This window comes from Mustela putorius, unplaced genomic scaffold (assembly GCF_011764305.1).
Source record: "Mustela putorius furo isolate JIRA1106 unplaced genomic scaffold, ASM1176430v1.1 tig00003972_pilon_pilon_pilon, whole genome shotgun sequence".
Classification (NCBI taxonomy): Eukaryota; Metazoa; Chordata; class Mammalia; order Carnivora; family Mustelidae; genus Mustela; species Mustela putorius.
The window spans coordinates 18,259,707-18,275,478 of NW_025422115.1; the positions used below are offsets into that span (position 1 = coordinate 18,259,707).

At 53.5% G+C, this 15,772-nt stretch overlaps 1 protein-coding gene across 1 annotated transcript in view; it reads left to right on the top strand.

Moving 5' to 3' along the window:
* The first annotated feature begins 5,019 nt into the window (after positions 1-5,019).
* Positions 5,020-15,772, top strand: part of STRA6 (signaling receptor and transporter of retinol STRA6) — a 29,873-nt gene continuing 19,120 nt past the window's right edge. Inside the window, exons 1-2 of the mRNA XM_045070639.1 lie at positions 5,020-5,189; positions 14,376-14,513. Coding sequence (XP_044926574.1) covers positions 5,050-5,189; positions 14,376-14,513 — 278 coding nt within the window. The 5' untranslated portion in view covers positions 5,020-5,049. The remainder of the gene's footprint in view (positions 5,190-14,375; positions 14,514-15,772) is intronic.

Sequence of the window (15,772 nt, forward strand, 5' to 3'; positions counted from 1 at the left end):
GGGTTATGCCCCAGCCCTTTCTGTTTGTTTGAGGAGAAACCAGGTAACAAGCCAGGAAGCTGGATCGGTCGTGGGGGAACAAAGGCTGACATTGATCCCTCCCTTTTAGCCTTTGTTCATTCAACAAATATTTATTGAGCATCTAATGTGTGCCAGGCACCATCTTAGGCATTTCTAATATAGCAGTGAAACAAATGAAGGTTCCTGCCCTCCTGAAGTTTCTCTTCTATTGGGGAAGGGAGATTGGGACAGATAGAAACAGACACAAAATAGAGGAAATAAGTAAATTATAATATATATTAGAAGATGATGATTCTGCGAGAGAACTCGTGCAGGGTCAGGGATGAGGAATACTGGTGTGGAGAGCATAGGATATGAGGTTCTCAGGACTTTCCATTTCTGGGAGAGCCTTTCTCTATATGCCTATTCATTCCCAAGAATTGGTGAATTGGGAGGAGTCTCAAGGGAAGAGGGACAGTGTTTGTTCTCTGGGAGCATGGCCTTAGCACCTGCCTCTGGAACCAGTCTGACCTTGTAATCAAAACTCACAATATCGGGCACAGCTTCACTTTATAGAGAGCCCAAAGCTTCTTACACTAAAGAGTTGTCAAACTGGAATTCATCCTTCCTGAGCCTGGGTCCTGCTGATACCCAACAGGAGAGGGGAAATTCTGAACACTCTTCACTCTTCATCTCTACCATCACCATCACCATCACCACTATTTCTACCAATATCATCCACTACCACCAGCACTACCATCACCACCATCACTATCTCTATTACCATCAACACCATCACCACCAACATCACCATCATCACCACCACTATTATCATCACCATCACCACCATCTCTATCACCACCATCATCACCATCACCATCAACATCATCACTATCGCTATCATCATCACCATCACCACCATCACCATCGTCACCACCATTACTATTTCCATCACCATCATCACCATCACTACCATTACCACTGTTATCACCATCATTACGACCATCACTATCACCACCACCATCACCATCACTATCGTCATCACCATCAACACCGTCACTACCATCACCACCATCTTCACCTCCAATATCATCATCATCATCATCATTTACGATACTCTTCATTGCGCAGCTATGGCACACCAGGCACTCTATGTGGCTCTGTGATGTAGATATAATCATTCCCATTTTACAGATGAAGACTCTGAGGCTGAGAGAATCTCATATCACACAACTAGCAAGTAAGCTGAGCTGAGATCTGTACCTATCACTACATTTTCCTGTACTAAACTTGTCCTGGGACTGGATCAAAGATGGAAATTCATACTCTCATGGTCTTCTGTATCCTGAAACTGCACAAGTACAGTTCTGAGTCCAAGAACCACAGGTATCGTTAGCATAGATTTCACTCTAGACTTCATTTGAAGTCACCTTTGCGGGATGTATCATTTCCATCAAATAAAAGATAACCAGTCTAAAGATGACATTGGCCAGCCCTACCAAGAGTCCCAATGCATGTGGTAGGCTTCTCTGCAATGATTAGAATCCAGTTCCTTCAGATTTGCCCAAGGAGAAATTGAGGCAACGAGGGTTTAGAAGACCAGAGTTCTAGTCTCCTGACTTGCATGTGAACTTGGGTGGATCCCTTTCCCTCTCTGGGTGTCAGTGGCCCCCTTTATACCATAAGTGTGAGTTGGGTGCTAAGTCTTCCTACAGCTCTGGAAGTCTGCAACTCTGTAAGTCATAGGGAGAAAGCCCAGAGTCTGGTCATTTGGGGGAAGAGAGGCCACCTGGAAACCTTAGCCTCAATGATTGGCCTGACCAACCAATCTAGGTCTAGAAGCTATGGTTTTCCCCTACAAGGTCGAAGGAGTTTCAGTGATTCAACTGAAGCAGCTCTCTTCCCTTTCATGTTTGAAGTGACCCCCCAGATGGGCGCCTGGGTGGCTCAGTGGGTTAAGCCGCTGCCTTCGGCTCGGGTCATGATCTCAGAGTCCTGGGATCGAGTCCCGCATCGGGCTCTCTGCTCAGCGGAGAGCCTGCTTCCCTCTCTCTCTCTGCCTGCCTCTCCATCTACTTGTGATTTCTCTCTGTCAAATAAATAAATAAAATCTTAAAAAAAAAAAATCTTTGAAGTGACCCCCCAGAGATGTCACAAGACGGAAGTCACTCCCTTCTGCCCTGGGGTCAACCTCTGCATTGTACCCAGCCCCAAGTCCCTTGGAGCAGATCCCACGAACACAACTGTTCTCTTCCTAGTTGATTTACCCTGAGCCATGCCACACTTCCCTCTTCCTGCTTTCCTCTCTTCTTCCCCTCCCTCCCACTTTCTATAAAAGGTCTGGGGTGACCATGGTGGTCTCAGGATGGTTTTAAGGGTCTCCTATCCCTCCCACGTCTGGCCTCCCCTTCCCAACTCAGTCTCTGGGAAAGGCTCATTTTTGGGGTATGTGTGTGTATAACTACCTTTTGCAATTATGGCAAAAGAGGTATAATGTAAAGTTTACCATCCTAATCATCTCTAGGTGTGCCATTCAGCAAATGTGAAGTACATTCACATTATTGCACAGCCCGTCTCCAGAACTCTTCTCATCCTATGAAACTGAAACTCTACACCCATTAAACAACGGCTCCCCATTCCTCCCTGCCCCAAGCCCCTGGCAACCGCCTTCTGCTTTCTGTTTCTATGAATTTGATTGCTCCCCATCTAAGTGGAGTCACACAGTATTTGACCTTTGGTGACTGGCTTATTTCACTTAGTCTAATGCCCAGGGAGGCTTACTTTTGTCCCAGGCCAGGCCCGCCTTGTCTCCCCTCCCCTGCCTTTGCAGGTGCTTGTCCCTCTGCCCCAACCGTCCAGCCACACCTGCTGTGACCCCATGCATCCTGCTGGAACCAGGTCTGGGACTCCCTCCTCTGCCCCACTCTGCACCTTCCTCCTTCTGTCTCAGATAAAGACTTGCCAGGCTGGGCAGAGTATTCCTTCAGGGATTATGTCTGTGTGTCCAGGCCAGAGCCAAGCAAGGGATAGGTACCTGGGGGACCTAAAGCATTATTGAGTAAATAAATGAGTGCTTGAAGGAATGAATGAATGAAAGAAAGGTTAAATGAGTGGATGTTCAAACCCGACCCAGCTTTTGCTTATATGGAAAAGAATAAGAAATGGTGCTTTCACTACTTCAACTAGATTCCATGTGAGAGAACAGAAGAGGATTTTGGGCTCCTGACTCATGCTTGGACTCAGGGATGCATCCTGGTGCCTCACGGGGCAGGCTGGTGCCCTGCCGGGAAAACAGGGGTAAGTGGCACGGCAGGAGGTAGGGGTTCTTTTTTTGTTATTTGTTCATCAAGATTTTTTTTTTAAGATTTTTTATTTATTTGTCTGACAGAGAGAGATCACAAGCAGGCAGAGAGGCAGGCAGAGAGAGAGAGAGGAGGAAGCAGGCTCCCTGCTGAGCAGAGAGCCCGATGCGGGACTCGATCCCAGAACCCTGAGATCATGACCTGAGCCGAAGGCAGCGGCTTAACCCACTGAGCCACCCAGGCGCCCTGTTCATCAAGATTTTTAAAAAAGATTTATTCATTTATATATTTTAGAGAGGGGAGAGAGAGAGCAAAGGGGCAGAGAGGGAGAGGGAGAGAAGCAGACTCCTACTGAGCACAGAGCCTGACATGGGGCTCAATCCCATGAACCCTGAGATCATGACCTGAGTCGAAATCAAGAGTTGGACACTTAACCTAGCCACCCAGGTGCCCCAGGAGGTAGTGGTTCCTAATGTTTAGTCTCCTCTGGGCCTGGCCTTAGTTCCACAAAGAAAGTCTGGAAACCTCAGTGGATTTTATCAGGTCAGGGCTGGATAGTGCTCCCATTTTACAGATGGAAACACTGAGCCTGGGGTAGCAGACCAGGACCCGTTCCCTCTACTCCTAGTTGCCTCCCTGAGTCCACCTTCTGTGGTTTTCAAGAGTGAAACTGCAGACAGAGGCCTGGCTCCTGCAGGAGTCAGGAAAGGCCAGGGTGTGGGTGAGAGTGGGAGTCAGCAGCGCTGACTTCCAGGGCTCCCTCCTGGGCCCCAGCATGAAAAACCTTAGTGGAGCCCTCCAGTCTCCTTTCTTCCCGGGGAGAATGGCGACTCAGAGGCTGCTGGCTTTGTCTAGAAGAGCCTGGCCTGTAATTAGCCCATCCCAGAGGGTCCCTTCCTGCTTCCCACAGTGGCTCCTCTTGGCCTCTTCTGTTCACACCTGTGGGCCCATCCCCATCCCCAGGGAGCCATCTCCAGCTCCCAGCTTGAATTCCTGGTCTCTGCTCAGAGCTGAATCCTCCCAGCAGGGATATCTGTGAGTTCCTGGATCCTCCCAATAGTGCTGGCACATTTATCCCCTTCTACAGAAGGGATGGACCTGGACCTCAGGCCTCCTGATTCACAGGCCAGTGTTGTGATTTCAGTAGCCAGCCTCCTCCCTCCAGCAGCCTCTCTCCTCCTGCTGCTGCCCCGCCACCCCCCCCCCCCCACAATGGAACAGTCCCAGGCCCACTCCCACAGCACCAGAAGCCTACGGGGTGATAGAATCTTGGACTCAGCACTGGTAAAGCGAGCCATGGCAGCCCCTCTCCATTGCACAGATAGGAAGACAGGCCGAGAGCAGGAAAGAGCCTCTTTGTGGTCACTCAGTAACGGTAAAGGCAAAATGAGAAGTCCGGTTTCTTCCCCCCCACTGATAGTGGGGGTTAGGGCCGGGGTCTGGCTACCTTGAGACTCTCCCTTCTGAGTGGTAACTTGGATCCCATCTCCATGTCTCTGGCACCGTTGGGCTGCTTAGCCTCCCCTTCCTGGCCTCCTGCTCCAGGCTTTGGCACAGAGCACTGTCCTGCAAGTCTCAGGTCATGCTGCAGTCCTCTAGCTGGCAGGAGCTGGGGCTGCACCCATGAACCCTGGGCTTGCCTGACAGCCCCTCTGCCTGGTTCAGAAGGGATACATTTCCTGAGGTAGCAGAAAGCAAAGGGCACTAGTGTCTCTGACAGCATCAGCAGCACCGACCTTTGCTTCCTATGGTCGCTCAGCTGTGCTACCAGCTCCAAGGGCTCAAACTCCCAAGCCGGCGTCCGGCCTGCTTGGGGGCCCTGCAGACTCTGGGGGGGGTGCAGAGACCAGCACCAGTCCTTCTCTGCACTGGAGCCAGACGGGGCAGGTAAGCGGGGAGGGAGAGACAGGAGCGGGCAGGGGAAGCACTACTTAAGCACCCAAGAAAGCCCGAGAAAATGTGCCGTTTAGGCGGAGAGACCAGCTTCACCGTCAGGCTCAGAGAGACAGAGAGAAAAACAAAACCAAGAGCAGGAGAGAGGAACAGAAAGGGAAAGACAGAGTAGAGAGAGGGAGAGACATAGAGATGGACTGAGAGTGAGGCAGAGACAGAGAGGTAGAAGGAGGGACAGAAAGGTGGGAGACAGGCAGACTGAGCCAGACAGGGTGAGGGTGGGATAGAGAGAGAGACAGTAACGGGGATGGCAAGAGAGACTGATGGACTGGGACAGACTGGCAGCAGAAGAACAGGACAAAGAAAGAGAAAAAGGAGCCAGATGGGAGATAGTGGCAGACACACCCACCGGTAGGCACCAGTGGGCAGAGCTTCTGCTGTATTCTTATCAGACAGAATGCTGAGAGGTATGTCTCAGGCGTGCATCTTAACCAACTCTGGGGGTCTTTGCCGAACTCCAGGGACTGGGTCCGAGACAGGGTCCCTAACCACAGAAGGGAGCAGAGTCCAAACCCTGGAAAGGGTGATTTCTGGGCAAGGACCTGTGAGCTCTGAGTGTACAAAGAGGGTAGGAAGAGGGAGGATCTCTGGCAAGACTTCTAGCTCAGTCACTGCCCTGGCATATCATGTCGTTTCTCTGAGCCTCAGTTTCCTCTAGATGTGTTAGTGAATATGGGTAGAGCAGGGGTCTCTGAGATCTCCTTCTGGCCTAAGATCTGACCTCAGCTCAGGCTTTCTCTTTGCAGCTAATTTACTGCTCTGTCCTATTTAACTCGTGATCTCTACCTCATAATCCAAGATGGCTGCCTGATATCCTGCCATCGCAACTTCATTTCAGACATCTGGAAGGCGGAAGGAGTAAAGAAAACATCGCTCTTTTAAAGAACATCTCTTTTCAAAAGCTATAGTCAACACTTCTTTTTCCACCTCATTGGCCAATACCTAGTCTCAGGGCTGTATGTAAGCTTCAGGAGAGGCCAGGGGGATGGTGCAGTACTAGGCTGGGGACTGAATCTGTTTCACACAGCTCAGTGATGCCTGTACACAACAGGCTTTCAATACAACCTTAACATGTTTACCTTTGATTTACTAGTTGAATAAATAAACAGACAGACAGATAGATAGGTTTTAAATATACATTTCAAACAAATGAAAGTCCCCCTTCATTTGCACAAAGTCATTTCTCCCCCAAATGTGACCACTATGAACAATCTGCTATGTGTCTTCTCGACTCATTTTTAACCTTATTTACACACACACACACACACATGCACGCATGTGTGTATGAGCACACGTGCGTGTGCACACCTAGTTTAAAGCGACATGGAATGGGACTGTGATTTAGGAACTGCTTAGCAATTAGCATTTGTGGTTATTGTACCTGGCACTGTCTTGGTGGTTTTACCATGCCAGGCCATGAGCAAGTACCTTATCATAGAGACTTAGCAAAGCTGAGCCATGGATATTGGGCTCATTGCCAAGTTTTGCATTACCAATGGCCTTGGGAGATGCCCACTTCCCTTCGTATATATGCAGGTGTTCTTTGACGGTAGAGTTCTTGAAAATGGGCCGAAGGTGAATTCTCTCTTTGAGTTGTGAGTTTACCCCTTTCTGTGTAAAAATCTCTTCTCACACTGGGCCCTCTGTCTGGGGTCTTCACCATCACGGGGAACCAATCTCACAGCCTGAAACTTGCGTTCCTTAGGCTGCCCACCCTTTTGTTAACTGTACCTTCCTTTTTGGAGGTGGAGGAAGGGGCCTCCCCAGGCATTGATGGCCTGGGGATTTAGGGCTCTGCCATCTTTATGGCTTCCCATCTTCTTCCCTAGTGCTTCCTTCCCTTCCCTAGTGCTGTTTACTCCTCTGGGGAACCTCCTCTAGAAGGAGGAGGAGGGGAGAGCATGGTGAGCCTGAGCCTGCTTCCAGCTGACGGAGGGATGGAGATCGCCTCCACCGGATGGACAGATGGATGGATGGAGATCGGCCCACTGTCCCTGCATCCTCAGGGGGTCGAAGGCATGGGCTTGGGATGAACAGCAGGCCCCCAGAACCCCAGCCTTCTTCCGGAGAGAGACTGGGCCATGAGGAATTGAGGAGAAGGCTCTCCCCCCTTAATGGATTGTTCCTGAAACTCAAGCCCCAAAGCCCCATGAAAGTGTGACAAAGTTCCCCCTTCTGGTGGTCAGGGCCCTCAGCCCAGCTGGGCAGCAGCGGGAGGCTGATCGGGTTATTAAAAGCTTAGCCGGTGGTTCCCCTCTGGCTTGGAGCAATTCATCAGGCCATGGCCTTCTGGGGGTGATGGATGGTGACAAATGAGAGGAGGTAGGGGGTTCCTGAGCCCATCCAGGGCCACAGCTGGGGAAACTCAGCCATCAAAGCCCTATGCAGGCTTCTTCACTAGAGGTGACTCTGAGGGCCAGGGAGATCAAGTTTCGGGCAAATGGTTTCTGGAGGTGGAGAGACTCCTCTGGAGACAAGCCATCCTGTGTGCTGTGTGGGGCCCAGCCTGGCTGTGGGCCGGAGCTGGAGAGATGGGGGTGGGGTGGGCTTCTCTGATTCTGCACCGGTGGAGGCCTGGGGTGGGGGAAGGAGGCCTGAGGGGTGGGAGGAGGGGCAGGGCCAGAGCCAGTGGGAAGGAGGGAGCTTTCTGGGAAGAGGAGCTCAAACACCTTCCAAAGCAGGTGCTGGGGACCCTGCTTGGGGGCCTTCTGCTGAGACTGAGCAAGCAGCCAGCCCTCCGGGATCCTAGCCAGAGCTGGGGCTGGCACTCAGAGGAGGAGGCCTCAGTTGTTGGGGAGTACTCTGTGGCTGGAGCCAAGCCTCGTGGGCCAGGTAGGACCAGAAGAGGTGGGGGAAGAGAGACAAGGCACTTCAGTGGGCACAGAGCCCCAACAAGGGCCTTGGAGGCAGGAAGGTGGCTGGATTGGTAGGGGGAAGCAATTCTGAGGGATGAAATTGGAGACCTGGAGATGGCTGTGCTGGGGGGGTTCTGGGGGCCAATGTCGACTCCAAAGACAGGGAGATGTCAGAAGTATTGTGTCTGAGTATGGTTTTCTGGGAGAGGTGGTTGGAGACCCTTAGCCTGCAGCCAGCAGGGAACAAGAAGAGAGAACTCAGAGAGAGAGAGAATCCAGGGGATCTGCCTAACAGTCAGTTCCTCAGTGAGGAGGGAGGGCAGCACGAAGTCTACATCTCAAGGCCAGACCATGGTGATAAAATGCCAGGAAGGCCGTGCCAGGAAGGAGAATCAGGGGGTCCTATAGCTGGGGGAATCTTCATGGCCTTCTGGCCAGTCCTTCTTTGAAGGCCGGAAACCCTCTGAAGCATCTTGATGCTACCACCCTCTTCTTGATTACCTCCCCTGATTGGGGGCTCATTCCTCTGCATGAGCAAGAAAGCTACTTTTGTCCTGGGCTGAAATTGGCCTCCCTAACTTCCCTCCTCTGAGTCAGTTCTCCGGGAGGGGAGGGACACGCTGCTCCTGGGTCCAGACAGCTACCTTCCTCCTACTCCTCACTAGTGTCTACACTCACACCAGAGCAATCTGGCTGAGATCCCTCATGGTTGATGGTGTTGGTGGTGAGGGGGACAGGAGAATTCCAGGAAGGGTGTGTTGGGTGATCCTGCTGCTGCTTCTTCTTCTTCTTCTTCTTTTTTGTTTTAAGATTTTATTTATTTATTTGACAGACAGAGATCACAAGCAGGCAGAGAGGCAGGGAGAGAGAGAGAGAGAGACGGGGAAGCAGACTCCCTGCCGAGCAGCGAGCCTGATGTGGGGCTCAATCCCAGGACTCTGGGATTATAACCTGAGCCGAAGGCAGAACCTTTAACCCACTGAGCCACCCAGGCTCCCCTCGGGTGATGCTTCTGATCTACCCTCATGGCAAGAGGTAGAGAGTGAAGGGGTAGAGAGCCATCCACTTCTGTCATGAGCTTAGTGGCCAGCGACATGCCTTCCAGCCACTGAGCGGGGCCAATCTGTGTCTGGGGACAGGTTAGGCATGGGTGTCAGTTTGATACTTGGATGCTGTGTCAATAAAGGCAGACCCGGAGCTCATTGGCCTGCATGAGGTTGAACCTGACTTGGCTGCCTCTCCACATGGGACCTCATGGGCAGGACCAAATTGCACAGGAGGCCATACCCCTTCTCCTGGACCAAACATCCCTTGGGCATTTCCTGCTGCAAAACCGGGGATCAGGGATGGTACTGAGGCTCCCTGAGGGGTCACTGAAGTTCAGGTGCTGTGCAACTTTTGTGGGGATCCAGCTCAAAGCAGAGAGCCTGGGGCTGGGATGGGAGGGTGGTGGGCAATGGGGTCTCTGGACCTTCTCCAACTTCTCACCGTAGTTCTGACCATCAGGCCCCAACTTGTGCTTGATTTGTCTGTGTCTGATGGTCCTTGGAATGTGACCAAAGTTTGATCAAGGTCCTGGTACAATACTGACGTTCTGGGGGCGACACCGAGGTTCCAGGAGTTTTCGCGGTGTTACTGTAATTCTGGGGATAGTGCTGGGATTCTGGAGGTGCTCTGGAGGATCGGGGAACCCCTGGGGATGTTTCTGAGATTTGGGGGATGCTGCTGGTCTTCCCCATTGCCTCTGGCCCACTGTTAGCTCCTTTTAAGCCTAGCACTTGGCTCTTTGAGGATTTTGATAACCACAGGCTGCTGAAGGCACACACGTGGGCCTCTGTTCCTGGACGCAGACATTCCTCAGATTTAATCAACTTGAACAAAAACATGGGGAGGAAGGAAGCCCTGTCCCAAGGACTTTATGGACCAGCTCCCAGCCCTAGGGTCAGAGCAGAGCAGCTTGGTGCCAAGCCCAGGTAGCAGATGGCCTTTGTCTTCTCGGAACCCAGAAGCTTTTTGTGACCCCTGTCTTATAGTGAGCAGGGCTTAGGCACCCCCCAATCTGTATCCCTTGTGTCCTGGCCTGCCCCTCAGGTATTGGCACCAGCCTCTTCTTCTGAATGTACCCATGTGGGCTTACGCAGGCTACAGCTAGGTGGCCCGGACCCCTGCCCAAACTTCTTGCCTTCCAGACTCCTCTTCTTAGCTCTCCTAAGGCACCTCATTCTTGCTACCATTGCTGACCCTGTCTGACTTTGGGGCTCTGCTCCAAGACACCTCCTCCAGGAAGCCTCCAAGATTGTCCAAGACATCTCCTTATTCCCCCTGCCACCTCTCTGCTGGGAGCTTCTGGAGTCTGTTTCTGAAGTCCCTCCACTCTCCAGCCCCTCCTTCCCTGATGGCAGGTACCAGTCTCTGACTCTTCTGGGCATGAGTCAACCTTTAAAGCCAACTCCCATGGATTGGTTGTGAACTCTGCTGCCAGGCAGAGGAATTCTTCAGGAGCAACTCATTACCATTCTTCTCTTGCCAGTACGTTTCCCGGCCTACCTGTCATCTGGCCAGATGACACCTTTCCTGACACTTTGGCACCAGCTCTCCCATTTCACAGATGCAAGCACAGAGCCATTCCAGCTCCAAGCTGAGGAGGTGTTTTGGGGTCAAGAAGTGGGGTCCCTCTCCCAGCCTGAGCCATACAGCCACCCAATATCCATGGATCATGGATCTCTGACCAGGCTTCCCTCCCTCCCTGCCCCTACCAGGGTGGATTGGGGAGTGGGGGTGGGTAGAAGACAAAAGGGGACACCTGGGTAGTCACAGCCTCTGTGGCTTTGACCTTCTTACTAAAGCTAGTGCCTGGTGTGCTGGCTCCGCATTCTTGGGCCATTAAGTCATTGAGGGCAGGGAGTAGGGGCCTCGAGAGAGAGCAGAGCCCACAGCCAAAGAATCTCCAGGCTGGAAGTCCCACCCCTGCTGGGACAGAGGAGGGGTTGAGACCCCAAGAGGCCTAGGGAATCCCTCACAGTCACACAGCCAGCGCCAGAATTCAAACCTAGGTAAGGCTGCATCTGCGACAGGGCCTTTCCCATTGCCTTATAGGAACAGTGTTCCTTCCTCCTGGGCCAGCTCCTGCCCATTGCCAGAAGGGGCCCCATCAAGGTGCTGCCTTCTGTCCACTGTGCCCACCCCCCAGCAGAGGAACAAAGCTCACAGTTTCCTCACATCTGGCTAGGGCCTCTCTGAAGGCAGCCCCTGCATCTCCCCAGTGAGGGGGGAGGTGATATCTTGGGCACTGGGGTATCCCTCGGGGGAAGCCGCTGGAAGGTAACCACTGGAAGTCCCTTTCGGCGAGGAGTGGGGTTTGGTTGGGGAGAGGTGCGTGGGGAAGGGACTGGGTCTGGGACTGGGTTTGAGCTCAGCTGCACCCCTCCCTGCCAAGCTGGCTGCAGCCTCTGAGGAGGAGGGAGGCTCCTTCAGGCAGCTGAATGTCTTTCCTCAGTGCCCAGCTGGGTACCCCTCTCTTCCTCCAGGTCTCTGCTCAAATGTCACCTCTTCTGAGGGGCCTTCCCTGACCATCCAGCCTAAAGCAGCCACCTCCTTTCTGTCTGTCTCTATTTTCCCTCTTGTCGCTCTGACACCTTTGTCTTCCCACTATGCCCCAGTGCCTGTTAAGAGTCGCTCTCTTGCTCATTGCGACATTCTCCACTTGTAGAACCTTCCCTGGGGTGCCATCGGGATGTGATGAACCTTTGTTGCATGAATGGATGCATGAAGGAATGAATGAACAACCCACATGGGGGAGGCTTCCTCCAGGCAAGGAAGCAGCTTCTGACAGAGTTGCCCAGTGATGACCATCTCTGCCTTGTATAGAGGGAGAGAGCTCCCCTTCACAGACCGGATTCCAACTGCTGGAGTTACCACCAGGCAGATCTAAGCAGATAGAAGTTAGTTGCCCTCTAGGCTGAGGGTCCAAAACTCCTGAGCAGAGAAGGGAATGCAGGCTCTGAGTTGGAGCAGAGGCTACATACTGGCCTGCCTAGTGCAGGTCCATGGAGGAGTGACAGTCACTAGAATGAACAATGGCTGGGCAAAACCCAACTTGTAAAGTCCTCGTTGCCTGAGAGCCTGTACTGTACGGGCGCTGGCAGAATAAGGGAGGAGGAAGAGAAGAGGCAGCGTTCTGCCCCCAGGTCCTCAGAGCCAGGCTTCGGAGGCTGGATTCACCCCAAGTTCCCGGGAACAGATGGGCAGTGTGGGCTCCTGCATTGCATCACAGAAAGTTTAGGCTCAGTTCTGAGTCTGCTTCGGACAACTCTGTGGGGTGGGGGAGGGGTGTCTGAACCCACTTCCTGGAAGAGGGTCACTGGGAAAGGAGTGGAGAACAGCCAAGGCCAATAGAGCATTCAGGTCCTAGTCCTGGAAGGTTTCATGGACCTGGCTGCTAGGTCTGAATGGGAAGATTTTAGGATTTCAAACTTTGCCTCTGCTGAGCCCACACCCCCTCAGGGGGCTGTTCCCTCTTCCAGGAACACGCTTCCCTTTCCCCACACTCTCTACACATCTGACTTTTCCTTGTTCTCAGATCTCCGTGAATCAGGTTTCTTTTTTCGGGAATCCCCCATTTTTTTCGGACCAAATTCAGCTTCCTGTGGTATACCTCAGGCATTCTGTGCCTTCCCTTTGTAGACAGGAAGGCTCAGACTGGTGGTTATTTACCTACTTTTCTGTGTCCCCCCGGAAATGTCAACTTTCACATCCCAGGGTCCAGAATAATGCCTGCACTTAGTAGTTGTTCAATGAATTTATGCTAGAAGAATAAATGGATGAATGCCTTTAGAAAAAAAAAAAAACAAAACCCAAAACTTGTGGAATGAGTGCCTTAGCTGGGGAGGGCCAGGGCAACCTCCTGTTTAGGGGGCCCGACCCCCGCCCGGGGACAGGGCCTGAGAACAGTTCACTGTCTTTATCTGCATCTTGTCTCCCTTCTGGGGCCAGTTGGGGGAGGGGAGCCAGTCAGAGGTACAGCTTCTTGGGCCGGGGTTGGGGGGTGGTGGATGGAGAGGAAGGAGGAAGCCCCAGCTTCTGCCTGGGCCCAGCCTTCCTCACCCTCACCCTCACCCCGCAGCGTGGGAGGAGCCCAAGGCAGGAGGGGTTCTTCTTGCTTACTCGCGGGTCTGGTTTGTGTTTAAAGGCCTAATCTCTGCCTCAAAAGGGTGAGTTATCTCCTTTTGAAATCAAGTGGAGAAACTAGAAGGTTTTACCAATGAGACACATGTTGCCTCCTTCATGGAACCCAGGGGAAGGAGTGGAAAGGCTCTCCCTCCCTGCCTCTCTCCCTGCCTCCAGCCCCAGCTGTCTCCTTGGGTTGCTGCATGCTGGACTGTGTGTGCGTAGGACCCTGCAGATGCAGAGGCCGGTGGACTAGGTGCTTTGGGTAGGCGCAGGAGGCAGGTATGTGAGCTGGGCCAGCTGCCTGGGACCCTCCTGGACACATCTGGGGCTCCAGCTACGGGTGGAGCTGAGGCCTCCTACCTGGGAGGGACACTTTGTCAGGACCATGATATGATTCCATCACTGAGGGCCAAAGGAGCCAGACAGGGGCAGGCTAAGGCTGGGGGGTGGGGGTGGGGAGGTGGTCTGAGCGGGGGAGCCAAACAAAGAGGGGGATGGGGCTGACCCCTGAGGGCAGGAGGGACCTGGAGCCCAGCTGGGAGGGTCCAGCTGGGCTGGGCCCGCCTGCTGCCCGCCCACCCTTTCATCTCTGTAGCTCCTTCCTCCCTGCCCTTCCTTGAGTGTGTGTCTGTGGGTCGTTTGGGTGGCTTTGGGGAGGGGGAAGGAAGGGGGGTGTCTATGCGGGCAGCTTGGATTGGACAAACTTTCTTTGAAAATGGTCCTTTGCACAGAGGCTGGTGGTCAGACGAACAGTCAGGCGTTCCAGCAAGAGCCCAAGGACCCCGAGGGGCACACTCGTCCCAAGGGGATAACTATCTCCTGCAGGAGCAGGCAAGACGGGGCGGGAAGGGACGGGAAGGGACTGGAGAAGCCCTTCCCCTTTTCCCGTGCTAGCCGGCCCAAGCCCTCTCTCCCAGACAAGCTTTTCCCAGAGAGCTAAAAGCAAGAAAGTAACCTTCAGGATTAAAGAGAAACGCTTCTTTGTTTGGTTTCTTTCTTTCTTTCTTTCTTTTTTTTTTTTTTTTTTTTTTTTTTTTTTTTTTTCCCTCCCTAAGCCTCTTTTCACATCTGTAGTGGTTTTCCCCCACTTGTCCAGGGGAGGAGGGGCAGAGAAGAAAGGCCAGAGAATGTCGTCCCAGGCCGTGGGGAACCAGACCTCCTCCGGGGTCACAGAGGACTACTCCAGCTGGTACATCGACGAGCCCCAGGGGGACCAGGAGCTCCAGCCAGAGGGGTGAGTCTGTCTGCCTGCAGAGTGGGGTGTGGCAGATGATGGGGGGACGGGAAAGCCCCTTGGGCAAGGTCCTGGGCCAGGCTGTCACTTAAAAAGCACCTGTGTGGTTTGTTAAAATACAACCTCCTGGGCCTTCTCCTTGCAAATTCAGATCTAGCCGGTTTGGGGCGGCTTTGGCCAGTGGCTGGGAGGCAGAGTGCTGGCTGAGTGGATGAGAGAAGCTCCTCTTGCCTTCAAGGGGTTGCTTGTCCCTAGGGTGACCATTATCATTAGGGGTGCCTTGTTTTCCAGCTGTCAGGCTCTCTGCCCAGCCCAGGGCAGGGGGACACCTGAGGAAGAAAGCCTGTGGGGAGGGTCCTTAAGGAAAGATGGCGCCCCCATGCCTTTGGCGGGCTCTGAGTCTCCATGAAAATCAGGAGAGCCTTTCTCTTTAGCAGGAGTGCTCAGGCGAGCCCAGGGGAGGGAGGCAGCCTCAGCCCAGTCCTGTGTGGCCAGAGGACACGCGGCTCCCTTTGCCAGGCCCTATCTTTGTTTAGTCTGGGCAGCCCCCTGGCAGAGGGGCTGGGCCTCCCTGGGCCCCACAGGCTGCCAAGGATGCCTGGTCTGTGTGGGCCCCAGAGCCCAGTTCTCCCCTTATTGTTCCCGGCCCTCGCCCCATCCCCCACCTCCCTGCTCTGTCTGAGGGTTTGGGGGAACTGGAAAGGTGAGGCTGGGGAGGGAGGGGGGTTGGCTGAGCCAGATGTGCACACACCTGCTTTCCATCAACGACCGAAACTAGAGAAGGAGAAAGGCTGGCGTGCTTCCCAGGGGGCTGGGGCTGCGGACTGGCCCGTCTTGAGTCACCCGGCAGGGTTCAGAGGCCTCATCTAGGCCTCAGGCTGGGAAGACTCAGGGTACTGGCCACCTGGTCAGTAGCTCTGTGTCAACAGGGGTGTTTTCTTCGCCCGTCCCTGGCTGATCTGGACAGCCTGCGGGCTCCTTTTGTCCCTGCTGCACATTTTTGGAGTGGGAGAAGCAGCAGAATGGGGAGGGGCCCTGGAAGCCAAGAGGATATGGCTCCTGATCTGGGGTAAGACTGAAGCTGCTGCTGTGTCCTTGCGAGCCTCAGGGCCTGGGCATTGGCTGGGGCCAGGCTCTTCAGCTCTGGCCTCAGAATGAAGTGGGGTACCTAGCAGGGCCTGGGTGATGGGGAGCACTGGCTCTGATGTGTGAAGCATCTGGGACCTGTAGCCACCTTCTCCCACCTCAGGGAAGGATGA